The sequence below is a fragment of the Sarcophilus harrisii genome, chromosome 2 (genome assembly GCF_902635505.1).
Source record: "Sarcophilus harrisii chromosome 2, mSarHar1.11, whole genome shotgun sequence".
NCBI lineage: Eukaryota > Metazoa > Chordata > Mammalia > Dasyuromorphia > Dasyuridae > Sarcophilus > Sarcophilus harrisii.
This window is the reverse complement of record NC_045427.1, coordinates 96,568,611-96,583,397: the sequence shown is the minus strand read 5'-3', so window position 1 is coordinate 96,583,397 and position 14,787 is coordinate 96,568,611. Positions and strand designations below refer to the sequence as shown.

The 14,787-nt window shown below is 32.5% G+C and overlaps 1 protein-coding gene across 2 annotated transcripts in view; it reads right to left on the bottom strand.

The window, feature by feature from the left end:
• Positions 1-14,787, bottom strand: part of ACYP2 (acylphosphatase 2) — a 195,925-nt gene that overhangs the window by 84,730 nt on the left and 96,408 nt on the right. Inside the window, exon 4 of one of the 2 annotated variants that reach the window (XM_023494964.2) lies at positions 7,024-7,780. The exons of the other annotated variant lie outside the window; for it this stretch is intronic. Within the exon in view, the coding sequence (XP_023350732.2) occupies positions 7,738-7,780 (43 nt within the window). The 3' untranslated portion in view covers positions 7,024-7,737. Of the gene's footprint in view, positions 1-7,023; positions 7,781-14,787 lie in introns of those variants that run through there. 2 annotated transcript variants of the gene reach the window in all.

Sequence of the window (14,787 nt, the reverse complement as noted above, 5' to 3'; positions counted from 1 at the left end):
CTCAGAACTTTGTTAATATTCTGAAAATTTCTTAGTTCACAATGCCCTTAATGTCTTCAATTTTATAATTATTATTGAATGTCTTCAATATTATTATTCAATTATTGTGCCCCTAAAATAAGAACAAAAATACCTAACAGTTCTATTCATTAAGTAGTTAGGTCCAAAACACATGAAAATTATTCATGCCCTAACAATTTAGAAGATATCTTTAAAAAATACATATAAAGAAAATAATTTCATTCTGAAATAAACTCATATTAATGGCATGTATGTACCTCTTTGATACTATATAGTGTCTCAAATCTTGGAATTAGGTTGGATATAGCCATGCTCATTTCCTGTTCCATACTGATTTTTGTTCTGTATTTGCTTTTAAACATAGCAACAGCTGAAACCTCAATTTCACAAGGATATAACGTTACTGTAAGTTCTGCTAATAAGAGACCCTTACAGCTCCATAAACCATGTTGTGGCTCAGTGGATAGAATGCTGCATTTGGAATTATGAAGACCTGAGTTTGAAGCTGCCTTCATATGGTTGGTGGTTGGTTGGTTGTTGTTATTCATTCTTGAAGAGAATCAAAATGACAATTTTCTATTTATATTAAGGTACAATGTGTCTTACTCTAGCTGATCAAACCAGTATGAGCTTGGAGTGTTTTACTACAAATTAGACACAAATAGTCCACATAAACTATTGTAGTTATTGTCTCTAAATTTGTGCATCTCATATTTCTTTTAAGTCACTGCAGCTCTGCTTTACTCATAGAATACAATGCCTTGCTGTGTAAGGCATGTCATACTATGTCATGCAATTGACTCCAAAGTTCTTGAGACCTTGAGAGTGTCCTTGTGTTGTTTCTTCTGACCTCCATGTGAGTTCTTACCTTGTGAGAATTATTTGTAAAATAGTCTTTTAGGCAAATGTATGTTTGACACTCAAACAATGTGGCCAAACCATTGAAATTTACTCTTACATGCCACATTCCTGGCACAACACTGATAGATTGTCATATAAAGTCATTGGTAATGCAACAAAGATTAGAAGGAAAGTCTCTGATAAAGGTCTCATTTCTCAAATATATGGAAAAATCTGTCAAAGTTAAAAGAATATGAGTCATTCTGTAATGCTGGAGAAACTGAGGCAGGAGAGAGATTAGAGAGTTTTCAATAGTTTATTAATTGGAGAGTATAATTGACTGGACAGGACTCTCATCTCAAATTATCCAGTCAGATAGAGATAAAAATGTACTGGGACCAAGGAAACCATATTGGTCCCAGGGCTGGAATCCAGCAATGAATGGGAGTGACCCAACTTCTTAAATACTCTTTAGAAACAAAGAACCAAGAGGATGGGGAGAGACCATAAATGCTAAAAGCCCAGAGACAGGATGTCTGTGAAGTCTTGAGGGATATTGTAAATTCTTGAGAACAGGAGTTCTGCTCTCTTGTTTATCTTGCTAGCAATTTATAACCTTAGAGTAAACGGTTCCCAATCTTAATGGACCAGAGTGGGTTTTTACAACTAAGGGGATTTGACAGAACAGTTAAGGAAACTGAGACAAAGGAAACTAGTTCAGGGAAACCAAGTCAGAACAGTTAAAGAGAACTATGGCACAACAATTCCCTCACTGAAAAATGGTCTTTATGAACAGGCAGTTTTTAGACAAAGAAATAAAAATTATATAATAAAAACACTTTAAATCATCTTGATTAAATAATGTAAATTGCTTACATTTGTAAACATTGCCCAATGTAAATTAAAACAACTCAGAGGTACCTCTTCAAACCTATTAGATTTGCTAATATGATAGAAAAGGAAAATCATAAATGTTAGAGAATTTGTAGGAAAATTGGGGCACTAATACACTGTTGGTGGAGATGTGGACTGCTCCAACCATTTTGGTGGGCAGTCTGGAACTAGGCCCAAAGGGTTATGAAACCGATTCAGCCAATATTATATACCTAAGGGATTCCCTAAAAAGGGAAAAGGACCTATTTATCCAAAAATATCTATAGCACCTCTTTTTGTGGTGGTAATTCCTTGGAAATTGGGAGTATGTCCATCAATTGGGGAATGGCTGAGCAAGTTGTGGTATGTGAATGTAATGGAATACTATTATACTAAAAGAAAGGATAAGCAAGATGTTTTCAGAAAAAGCTGGAAAGACTGACATGAACTGATGCAAAGTGAAGTGAGCTGAATGAGAACATTGAACACAATAATAGCAGAATTATATGACCATCAACTGTGAAACACTTAGCTATTCTCAACTGTACACTGAACTCAGGTAATTCCAAAGTACTCATAATGAAAAATGCTATCTATCTCCAGAAAAAGAACTGTTGGAATCTGAATACACATCAAAAGAATATTATTTTTCACTTAATTTTGTTTCATTGTGTTTTTCCCCCTTGATATGTGTTTTCTTTTACAATATGACTAATAAGGAAATATGTTTTGCATGATTATACACCTGTTACATAACTTATTCAGATTTTTATTTTTAATTATATTTAATTATTTTATTTATTATTATATTTATATATAATATATAATAATTATATATTAATAATTAATATTAAATTTTAAATAAAAAATAAAAATCCCATCTCAGGGAGACGGGAATGAAAGAAGGGAGAGAGACAATTTGGAACTCAAAAATTAAAAAAAAAACCCAAATGTGAGAAATTGTTTTTACATGTAATTGAGAAATAAAATAAAATAATTCAATAAAAAGACTCCGAAAAAAAGAGAGGTATGTTGATAAGTTGGAGAGTGTCCAAAGAAAGGGAACTAGAATTATAGTTTATATTATATGAAGATGGATTGAAAGAACTGAACATGGTTTTTGCCTGGAGATAAGACTTAGAAAAGATGAGGGGGACAGGACATAATATGTCATATGGGAAAAGAACTCACTCCATTTTGCCTAGATCACAATTAGGAGATACACACAGAAGTTCTAAAAGGGTAAATTTAGGTTTAATAGTAGGAAAAACTTACTAAAAGAGTTGTTCAAAAGTGGAACAGGCTGCCTGAAGATGTGGTATGCTCTTTCTCCTTGGAAACCCTTAAAGCAGAGAATGGGCGACCAATTATCAGACTGTGGGGATTCCTTTGCTGTACAGATGGGGGAAGACAGTTGCTAAGGACTCTTCCTTAGCAAGTCTAAGGACTCTCAAATTAAGTAACTAATTTTAGATCTGAGCCTGTGGGCATAGAGAAAAATCATCTTTAAAAGTCTGTTTATCTAATTTTCAGGACTTCTTTAACAATTTCTGGTAAAGAACAGGTAGGTAGTACAGGGACCTTGACCAAAATCTCAAAAAATTTATAGTTTTATTTTTTGAAAGAGATGGCATTTGAACAAATGGAGTCATCAACTAATAACATAATTTTTTTAGTTATCATCCAAGATGAATTTTAAAGTGTGATCTTTATTTGTTAATTTTCCTTTCTTAATTTAAAATTGATCAAAAAATCAGGTTTCAATAATGTACTGAATTGTTGGTTCACATATGACTACAGTCATAGATATATATCATATGCATATGTACACATAAATATATACATGTATATACACATAGGTTTTCCAATCCTACAAAATATTCACCAGTCCTAATTCTAGCACACAGTAGGTACTTTATATACATTTTTATTGACTTGCCAATATATGTAACTGCAAAATAACAAAAGCAGCTATTACTTGAAATATTGTGATGTAATTGGAGCAAGAAGGGTTATTTCTTATTTTTATAATAGCTTTTTATTTTTCCAAATACATGCAAAGATGGTTTTCAACATTCTTCCTTGAAAAACCTTGTGTTCCATATTTTTCTCCCTACCTTCCTACTTCCTCCTTCCCCTAGACAGCAAATAATCCAACATAAATTAAACTTGTGCACTTCTTCTAAATATATTTTTACATTTATCATGCTGTACAAGAAAAATAAGATAAAAAAGGGGGAAAATGAGAGAAAAAAACAAGGAAGCAAACAACAATAACCGCAAAGGTGAAAATACTATGTTATAATCCACATTCAGTCCCCACAGACTTCTTTCTAGATACAGATTACTCTCTCCATCACAAGTCTATTAGAATTGGCTTGAATCACCTCATTGTTGAAAAGAACCAAAGTCAATCCAGTTGATCACCACATAATCTTGTTTCTGGGTACAATGTTCTCTTGGTTCTATTCACTTCACTTAGTATCAGTTCATATAAGTCCTTTCTGAAATCATCCTGCTGTTAATTTCTCATAGAACAATAAAATTCCATTACCTTCATAAACCATAACTTATTCAGCCATTCCCCAACAGATGGGCATTTACTCGGTTTCCAGTTCCTTACCACTATAAAAAGAACTGCTACATTTTTGCACATGTGGGTTTTTTTCTCTCTTGTGATCACTCTGGGATATAGACCCATTATAGACACTGCTGGATCAAAGGATATGCACAGTTTGATAACCCTTTGGGCAAAGTTCCACATTGTTCTCCAGAATGGTTGGATCAATTCACAACTCCACCAACAATGTATTAGTGTCCCAGTTTTCCCACATATATTTATGTTATATGTAGTCAAATGCTTTAAAAAATAACAAGATATACAATATAAGATCTTGTACTTCCTATATTTCTAATAAAATGTGAGATTAGATTTTGCTGTAGAAACTCTTCAAAAGTCTGCCAGTTTCCTTCTCATATTTTCATCTAGTATATTCTTTTTATGTAAGATTATTCTCATTAAAATATTACTTCCCTCCATAAAGATGGAAAAATAGCCCTGTGTCTATATTTACTGATGTTTTCTTAGTTATTTTGGTTATAATATCCTATATGATATTTTATTTAATATTGAGGATTCTCTCTTTTGAAACATCTTGAAAACATATGAGACTATCTTTAAATTATTTTACTTCTAAAGCAGTGGTTGCTGCTGTTGTTTTAGAGGAAGGAACTACTCTCAATTTTCAAATTGTCAGACAGATTTGCCCATGTTTATAAACATGGGCAAATCTGTCTGACTTTGAGTCTTTTTTCCTAATTCTACACACACATACACATACATACATATCACATACATATAAGCAAATACACATTATTCTAGGATGATATGTTTTATTTAGGCCTCATCCACCTGAGAGAATATAAGTTTGAGGAGGATAATTTCAGTTGAATGATGAGGTTTGGAAGTCATAATGCAAAGGACTGAGAAGTGAGTGAGAGGAGAGAAAGTGGAGACAAAAAAGGAGAAAGCTTTTTCTATGATTCTGGCTGTGAAAGAGAGAAGGCGTAGGATAACACCGAGGAAACAGTGGGTCTAGTGGTTTTCTAAGGATGGGAAAGACCTACACATAGTTGTAGTCAACTAGATGGTGCTAGTAGATAGGAAAAGACTAAAAATTGAGGTAAATTAAGGATAATAATTACCAAAGGACAGAGAGAAGAAGGAATCACAGATACAACTAGCAATGTTTTCTAGGGGCAAAGTCATTACTTTAGTAGAGACCTTTTTAAAAGTATGTTATTCTCCTTGCCACAATCCAGATATGCTTACCTTCTTACTGTTCCTCACACAAAATCTCCTCTCTCCATATACCTGTATTTGTTGGATGCCTATTTGCTAAATATACTGTACAACCAATAGATTCATGAATTGGGCAGAAAGTTGGACTAGATGACCTCTGAAGTTGTTTCCAATTCTAAGATTTTATTCAATTCAATTTAGCAGATGTTTATTAAATGATTTCTGTGCCTCACTCGGTATGCTAGGTGCTTGATAAACAACGACAAAAATGAAATAGTCCTTACCCTCAAAATTTACAATTTCTCAACATTCCACAGTTAAAAATAATTCACAGCAGTACCTCCTTATTTTGTGACACCAAAAGGCCTTTGAAAATATCTCAAAGGAATAGCAAGAGAATCCTACAATTTTAAAAGGAAAGTAAATTTTATGCAGTTTAAAGTACAAATATGTGTCATAAAGTACTTTTAAAAGGAAGGGGAAATGTGTACAAAAGATTAGTGTATCTATAATTGGAGAGAAAGAAAAATAACACAGTGATAGTAGTGGGGATTTCTAAGTAGACTTTTTCCCATAAACATAATGTCTATGTTTCATATTTGTATCATCCTATTTTTAAAATACCAATTAAAAAAGCAAAACATAATTAGTTTTTAAAAATGACCCGTCCATTATCACAATTATGACAATTCTCCCTCCTATTTTGCAGGACAGTGACTCATTGCAAATGTTATTTATTTCCTTGTTTCCATTTAAATAATCCAGAAATTTTAATATTTCATCATATAGTAACTGAATGAAGTAAGTCAGCATATATTACAATAACTATGAAAATCCATACCTACTCATCTACATTATCATAAAGTAATTACCATATAAACTTAGAATTGGAAAAGACCTCAAGGATCATCTGATGTACATTTATAGTGATTTATAAAAAGTTCAAGTTAATTTAATAAATATTTATTAACTGGGAAATGGCTGAAGTTATGGTATATTATTGTGATGGGAGACTACTGTGTTAGGAGAAATGATGAGGAGGATGTTTTCAGAAAAAAAAAACAGGAAGAAGTATGTGAAATAATGCAAAGTGACATGAGCAGAAACAGGAGAACATCGTTTTTTAGTAACAATATTGTAATGATGATCAACTATGAAAGACTCAGATCAATACAATGATGCAATACAATTCTAAAGAACTCATTTTGAAAAAAGTTATTTACTTCTAGGAAGAGAAATAATGAACTGTGAGAACAGAATGAAGTATATATTTTTCACTTTTTTTTTTTGCTTTTTTTTGTTGCAAGATGGTTAATATGGAAATATGTTTTCCATGATTTCATGTGTGTGTGTGTGTGTGAATAAAACATAATATTGTTTGCCTTGTCAATGATGGGAGAGGGACTAGAGAAAGGGAGAAAATTTGAAATAAAAAAATTTAAATAAAAATTTAAAATAAATAACAAATTTGTTAAATAAAAAATAAACATTTATTGAATGCATAATGTATACCTACTATAAAGCTAGGTAATAATAAGAAAAGGAACAAAGTTTAAGTAAGATATAGTCAACTTCATAGAACTTGTTTAGAAGTTAGATAATGATACATAATTGAACTATTATAATGCTATGCAATAGAATACATGTATTACAGGAATGTAAAACAAAGTTCAATGTAAAACTTAAGGAGAATAAAAGCTATTACAAATTAGAGGATCAGAGAAGAATAGGTGAAGGTTACACCTGAGTTAGGCTTTAAAGAATTCCTAAGAACCAAACAATTGGAAAGCTGAAGAGACCATGTACTAAACTGAAAATTTTACATAAAAAAAAATCATGTTCACATATCATTTACTGTTAATATGTAAAGTAGCTAAAAGAATTTTCTAGGGATCTTTGCTTGTCCACATACCATTTAGTTTTTATTGAAGCTTTGGATGAACATATAGATGGCACCAAGTATGCAGAAAACATAAAAGTAAAACAGACAGCTGACACTGGATGACTGAATCAAATTTCAAAAAGATCATGACTAGAACACTGGGATAGAATGAATAACCTAATACAATCCAATGGTGTCTTCATCTCTTGAACATGATACTCCATCTCTTGATTCTGTGCATTTTCAGTGGCTATCACTCAGGCCTGGAATGCTTTTTCTTCTTGTCTCTGCTAACAAGGAGGAGGAAAAGGCCCCAAGATCATATCATACAAGTGATTGGCCGAAAAATCTGGGACTTTAGTCTGAAGAAGAAAAGAGTCAGGGTACATATGAGAGGAGTATTTGAAACCCTAAAGGGTTGCCATATAACCAAGCAATTAGGTAGTAAAACTAAGGGCAATGAGTGTTCCAGGCAGTTGTGAATTGCAAAGAATGTGCCAACCTGCATTGTTGGAGGAAATTTCCTCCTCTGAGAGGTCTAAAGTGAAAAAAAAAAGTTTTTATAAATTAGTTGCTATGTGCCAGGCTCTGTATTAATATCAGTAAAATTATAGGTCTAGGCCTTCTATTCATCCTCACTTGATAGACTGTCAGAAAACTCTAGAACTTGTTCACATACCAATATGTTTTATGCCTCATCTGAAGTTATAATCCAAGAATAATTTAACAACATTATTTCTGTTGTATTTTTTCAAGAAATCTTGAATGATATTGAAGCTGAGTGAGCAAGAGGAATAAGGAGTGATTGAGGAGTGCCACCTGCCCACTAGCTGGTAGTGCCAGTTTTAACTAATAATTGTCACTAACGAGGTGCTCTGCTCTGCTGTTTCTAGCTCCTGAAGACCTGCAAGTATGTCAGTGAACTCTGAATTTGAAATCCTTTAAATAAGGCACCCAGAGCAAAGCCCTAGCATTCCTGCCCTGATTACAACTAAGAGGCAATGGCAGCTGTTGAGGGAAAACTCAATAATTAGGTTTCTGACTTTAAGCACCTTATATTCTAGAAGGGGAGCTAAGCAACAGATATAACAATCTAATGTAAGTATATGAGAAGCAGAGTATAAACAAAGTCTCTGAGAATTCATAGCAGAGATCATTTCTGTCCAAAATAATTAGATCCTTTTGAAGAAATTCCAGTTAGGACAAGAGAATGAGTAGAATTTCGACAAGCAGAAATAGAGCATAGGTTAGTTTAAGCAGAGGGCAGTTTAGCAAAAGTACAATAAGAAGGAGCACTTAGCCACGTGGTGTAGTAGATTGTTCTGGCCCTGGAGTCAGGAGTGAACTCAAATCCAGCTGTGTGACTCTGAGCAAGTCTCTTAATCTCAATTGTCTTGCCCCTTCCATCTCCAAAGTACATAGGCAGGAAAAGTATAGGATCTATTCAGAACATTTTGAGTAGTTTAATTTGGTTAGAGTATAAAATATTTTAAGGGAAATCCTGAGAAAAAACTAGAATGGTAGGCCATGTAGAGGCTGAGTAGAATAGTAGGACTGTGTAGAGCTGTAAATTAATTCTAGGCTAAGAAATTTGAACTATAATCATAAGGCCCTGGGGAGCCAGGGAAGGTTTTAAGTTGTCAAAGTGAGCAGAAGTATGCTGAATCTGAATCTGACAGACTAGGGAAGAGGAAAAACTGGAGGTAGAAAGACCCGGTAGGTATTCCAATAATTTAGGGAAGAGATAATAAAGGCATGAAATAGGGTATTGGCAACAGAGATTAAAAAGGAAGGAATACATATTAAAAGGCATTAAAGAGTTAGATTTGATAGGATTTAGCAATTGACAGATCGTAGAGACTTGAGGTTGAGCGAAAAATTGGAGATCGCTTCAGTTTCAAGAGGTTGGTTAAAAGGTGGTTACATCAATATAAAGAGAAAAGGCAAAACAAAGGGTGCATTTTGAGGAAAAGATGAGTTAAGTTTAGGATATGTGGAGTTTAAGATGCTCACAAGGTATCCAGGTAGAAATGGCTAGTAGAGAGTGTAAAGAACCTGGAATTCAGCCTAGAAATCAGCAGTAAAGATGATTTAGAAGTCATCCGCATAGGGCTGATATAGTGGGAGCTGTGGAGGAGCTTGCCAAGGGGATAAGCAGTGACAGAGGGAAGAAAAGGCCAAGGACAGAGCCCAGTAAGAGGCTGGCACTTAGGGAGCAAAAAGGAAAATGACCCAGAGAAGAAGACAAAGTATGTATGAGCCAGAACATTGGAAGGAAAAACCAGAAGAAAGTAGCCAACAGTATTCGCAGTACAAGAATTCTATGCAATCTGTTAACAATAGCAAAAGCAAAAAGCATTTGGAAATATTTTCTAGTTTCTTCCTCCCTATCTCATGATTCAAATAATGTGTGTGTGTGTGTGTGTGTGACACAACTTTGCCCAAGTCCCTGCAATCAGGGTTTATCAGGCTTGCTACCTGCTTGAGTCACTGTGGATGGAAAAGCAAAATGACAAATATGTTTAGTTCAACTATGATAAAACTGGACCCTTTTTACAATTTTGGTAATTCAGACACCCTTAGGAGTTTCTTAGTCACTGTAAGTTCTGTGTTTCCAACAGAACCATATGCAACAGCATCTTCAATCCCAAATCAGAGGTTTACAATTCAGCTATAATTTTGTTCTTCAATTTTCTATTTATAGTACTTTAAACAGTTTAGTCCATTATGAACTATATAAATATGATGTTGCTATCTCTGTAGCTAGTATTTCTACTTCATTTTTGCCTTTAGCCTTGCTAAGAGAAGTTTCTCTTCACTTCTCTTAATAATCAATAAAATAGCACAATACATACCTTTTCTTCCAGACATGATTCTTTTGAGATCTTCTTGGAAAAGCAAAACTTGAAAGTTATTAGTGAACTATGGTACCCTTGCAAAAACTAAGTGCCAGTAAAATAGAAAACTTACTACTAAGGGAGCCTAGTCGCTTTAATAATTCTTATGACCTAGAACAAGGACTCTTTTCAAGTAACTGCACACACCAAATTAATGCACATTTTATATAATCTGAAATATCATAGTGATATAAAATAAGTGGGTTTATATCTTATTTGTGGATGTTAAAATTCATGTATCAGTTCATGAATATTCTCTGAAAGACATTTGGAGTCATCATTATGGACATAAGATGTAGCTTTGCACCCAGAAGCCTGCACACAAATCAAATTTTAAATGTACAAGGCAGAGTTGAGATATTGACAGTTTGACTATATAACTAAATTATGACACAGTGGATAGATAATTAGCCTTGGAGCCAAGAAAATCTGAATTTAAGTTCTGTCTTACATAGATACCAGCTGTGTGACCATGGATAAGTCATTCAACCTGAGCAACAGGACTTTTACACAAAATGCAGTGGATAAAGCACTGAAGTGAAATTTACTTTCACACACAAACTAGCTATATGACTCTGAACAAGTCACATTATTAACCTCTCAGCCTCTGCTTCTTCATTAGTAAAATGGGGATAATAATAGCAATTACATCTAGTGTTCTTGTGAGGATGAAGTGATATATTTGTAGAGTGCCTTGCAAACCTAAAATTACTATATAAATGCTATCTATTAACTTCCTAATGCCCTAGACAAAAATTCTGTTACAGATGAGTTACTAAAATATATCAGTGGATAGGACTTCCACACTGGGAGTCTCCCATACCACTGAAATGACAAATCTAGAATCCTGACAAATGTTCAATAGCATACAACAACTTTTACACATAAACACTTTATGAATTTTTATAAACTATCTAAAGATTATCCTATATACATTCAGAGTTATCTGAATCTACTTAGGTACTAATTTCCTATATAAACACTTCACTAAAGATGAAATTAAATGTCTGTAGATGCCACTTACACAAATTATTCAAATGCTGAATGACTGCTTAAACTAATAAAAATATTTTAATGAAAAATATTTCATTTTGCTACAAGACACCATAAATAAACTGAAATGCTGTTGACACAACTATCTCTAAATAAAATATTATTATAGTAAATAGTAAAAGTCTTACTTTCTACTTACTATGAATAACTGTCTTAATTCCATGATCAAAAAATAAAACCTTTTTAGTAAAAAAAAATTTTTTTTACTATGATTTTCAAAAAATATTCAGAAAACTCTGCTTACAAAGTACATTCCCTGAAGGATTTGAGCAAAACTTCCTAAGAGCTTGTAGTACAATGAAATATTTTTTTTCAGCAAACAGCAAATGGATATTTTATGTTCCTCTGATTCATTTGAGAAAGAACAATTTCAGAAGTGAAGCTACCTACTGAAGTTCCTAAAATGTATGGTCTTATAGCTATGGAATACTCTCCTCCTAAAGGGATAAAATGGATATACTTTATGCCTTTATGTTGGAATTCAGAGCTTCTTAAACTTTTCCTACTTGCAACCACTTTTCTCCCAAAATTTTTTTCTATGACCCCAAGTATATAAAATAGGTTTACAAGTCAAACATTTACTGGTAATAAATCATAATTTTATACTTCCACATTCAGTTACAAGACTCTCTATGGGGTCACAAACCACAGTTTAAGAAGCTGGATACTAGATCATATCAATTCCAGTGTTCTATCTACTATTCTAGACTTTTTCTATTTTACACAATTAAAAAAAAATTTTAGCCTTACTGATAAAAATACTTTTTTGCTTCACTTGTAGCTATCAGAGACATTTATACAAGATTTTTTTTTTGCTTTATTTCTTTATTATTGCTTTATTTTATTTATTTATTTATTATTTTCATTTATTTATTTATTTATTTTTAATTTCTTTCTTTATTATTTGCTATATTGCCATAGATGGACAAATCTCTGGCAAATGCTGTTTGAACTTTTTCATCATCTTAAATATTCAGGTTTTATTTCCTCCTACTGATGTAGGTTAGGGGATTAAGTTTACTTTTTTATGGATGAGATCTTTTATCAGTTGGTTGAGAGATTCTATCTTTTTTATAGTGAATAATAATAGCTAGAATTAATATGGCATTTTAAGTTTTGCAAAGCACTTTACAAAAGTTATCTCATTTGATCCTCACAAGGGAGATGAGCACTATCATTATCCTCATTTTTACAGCTTTGGACTGAGACCGAAAGAGACTGAGTGACTTTCTTGTGGTCACACAGTTATTAAAGGCCTGAAGCGTGATTGGAACTCAGATATTCCTGATTTCAGGTCCCCACATTCTGTTAACTGTTATGTTCTTCAAAGCAATTCTTAGTAATATAAGGTAGACTGAAATAGCTTCTAGACTTTCTGAATTTCACTGTAGCAAAGACTTTGTATCAGTTAAACTTCCTAAGGAAATAACGTGATGATGTCTATTTTTTGATTCATCTTCCTTTTTTTAAGGATAAAACCATATTTAGAGTCAAGTTTTAGTTGCTTTAAAAAAAACATATATTCCTTTCATTTTTATTTTAATCTGATATTTATTTCACCCTTATGCTAACAAATCAGTGATCTGATGGTACAAAAATAGCTGATTTGTAAATGACATTAAAAATCAGTTTTGAATTGAACTAGGATAGCCAGAAGGACAGAATAGATATTCATCATGATCATATAGGAGAAAAGAGGAATGGATAAAAATAGACAAATAAAGAATTCTGCTGATGACTAGGAGAGAATGACAGAAAAATTTCTGTATTAATAAACTGAAATTAATTTACTTATATATAAATAGTTGAAAAAGAAATTTAATTAGTTGTACTGGTATTTTTAATATTATAAAAGTAATTAAGAAGTAAAAAAATGGTAACTTTTAGGAATATGATACTAGGTTTGCAGAATTCCTCAGGGAATTGAGATATCTTGGCCAATTTCTCTTGTGATATGTTAGGTTATCTCCTCTTTTTTTTTTTTTTCTTTTACATGTTTCTCTGGAGTCAACAGTTATTATTCTGATACGAAGCAATGACCTAAGAAATAATCTAGTGCAACTCCTTCAGTTTATCAATGAAAAACTGAGATTCACTAAGCTTCTCTGACATGGGCAGTAACATGACTAATTAGTAAAAGAATCAAAACCCAAGGATCTTGACATACAGTACCTTATTCTTTTCATTCTGCTGTGCTACATCTCAAAGAGATAAGATTTTCACACACACACACACTCTTTCCCATATATTTCTGTAGTCATATATATTACCTCTTACTTCTGTTTATTTCACTATACATCAATTCATATAAACCTTAATGCACAATATATTTATTTTCATAAGTTTTTTCAGCCATTTTGCATTTGATAGCTACCCACCTCATCTCCAGTTCTCTTCCCATAATGAGTTCTTATATGAATATTTTGATACTTACTGGATTTCTAGTTCATCTTTGAATTTCTTGTAATATAAGCCCAATATAGGAATTGCTGAGTTTAAAAATTATGAATAAGTTTAGTCAACTTTTTTTGCCTAAATACACACTGAATCCAGAATGGCTGAACCATTTCACGGTATGTGACAGTGTCTTTCTCCTCGTAGATCCTCCAAGAATAAATGATTGTTACTATCTTTTCTCATCTTCCTTAACTTTTACACAATGATGAGAAAATTCAGTAATTTTAATTTGTATTTCTCTTAATGATTGGTGATTTGGAGTACATTCTATGTCATCATTTATAGTTTGCAAATATTCTGAAAATTGTTCTTATCTTTTGACCACTTATATATCAAGCAATGGCTCTTTATGTGATCTAATTTTTTTTTGCCAAAATCCTGCATATTTTGTATATCACAATTTTATTAGTTATATTTGATGTAAATATTTTACCACTCTACTTTATCTCTGAATTTATATATGCATATGTTTTTTAGCCTGTTCTAGTCAAAATTATCAGTTTTATCTTTTGTAAACTCTGTATCACTCATATGGTTAAGAATTTAACTGAAAATGCCCTACTTAATCTTTTCTTCTATTTTTTTTAATGGTATCACCTTTAATATTCAGGTTGCACATCCATTTTGAGTTTATGAGTATATGATATAAACTGTTGGTGTAATCTAATTTCTTCAAAACTTTTTTCAAACTGTTTTTGGAAAGAAAAAACAAAGAATCAAATATTGGATTGGTGTTTTTGATTCCTACTGTTTCTTCCTTATTTATAGTTACTTATACTGATCTTATTCCACTTGGGACTTGGAGGGATGTGAGGAGAAAATACAACCTGTTCACATATAAGTAAATACAGGATACATACAAAACAAATAAAAGGTTAGTGGAGGCAGTATTAACAATTGAGGGAATCAGGAAATGGCCTTTGAGTAGTATTGAAGGGACTTGGGGTTTCCAAGAAACAGGG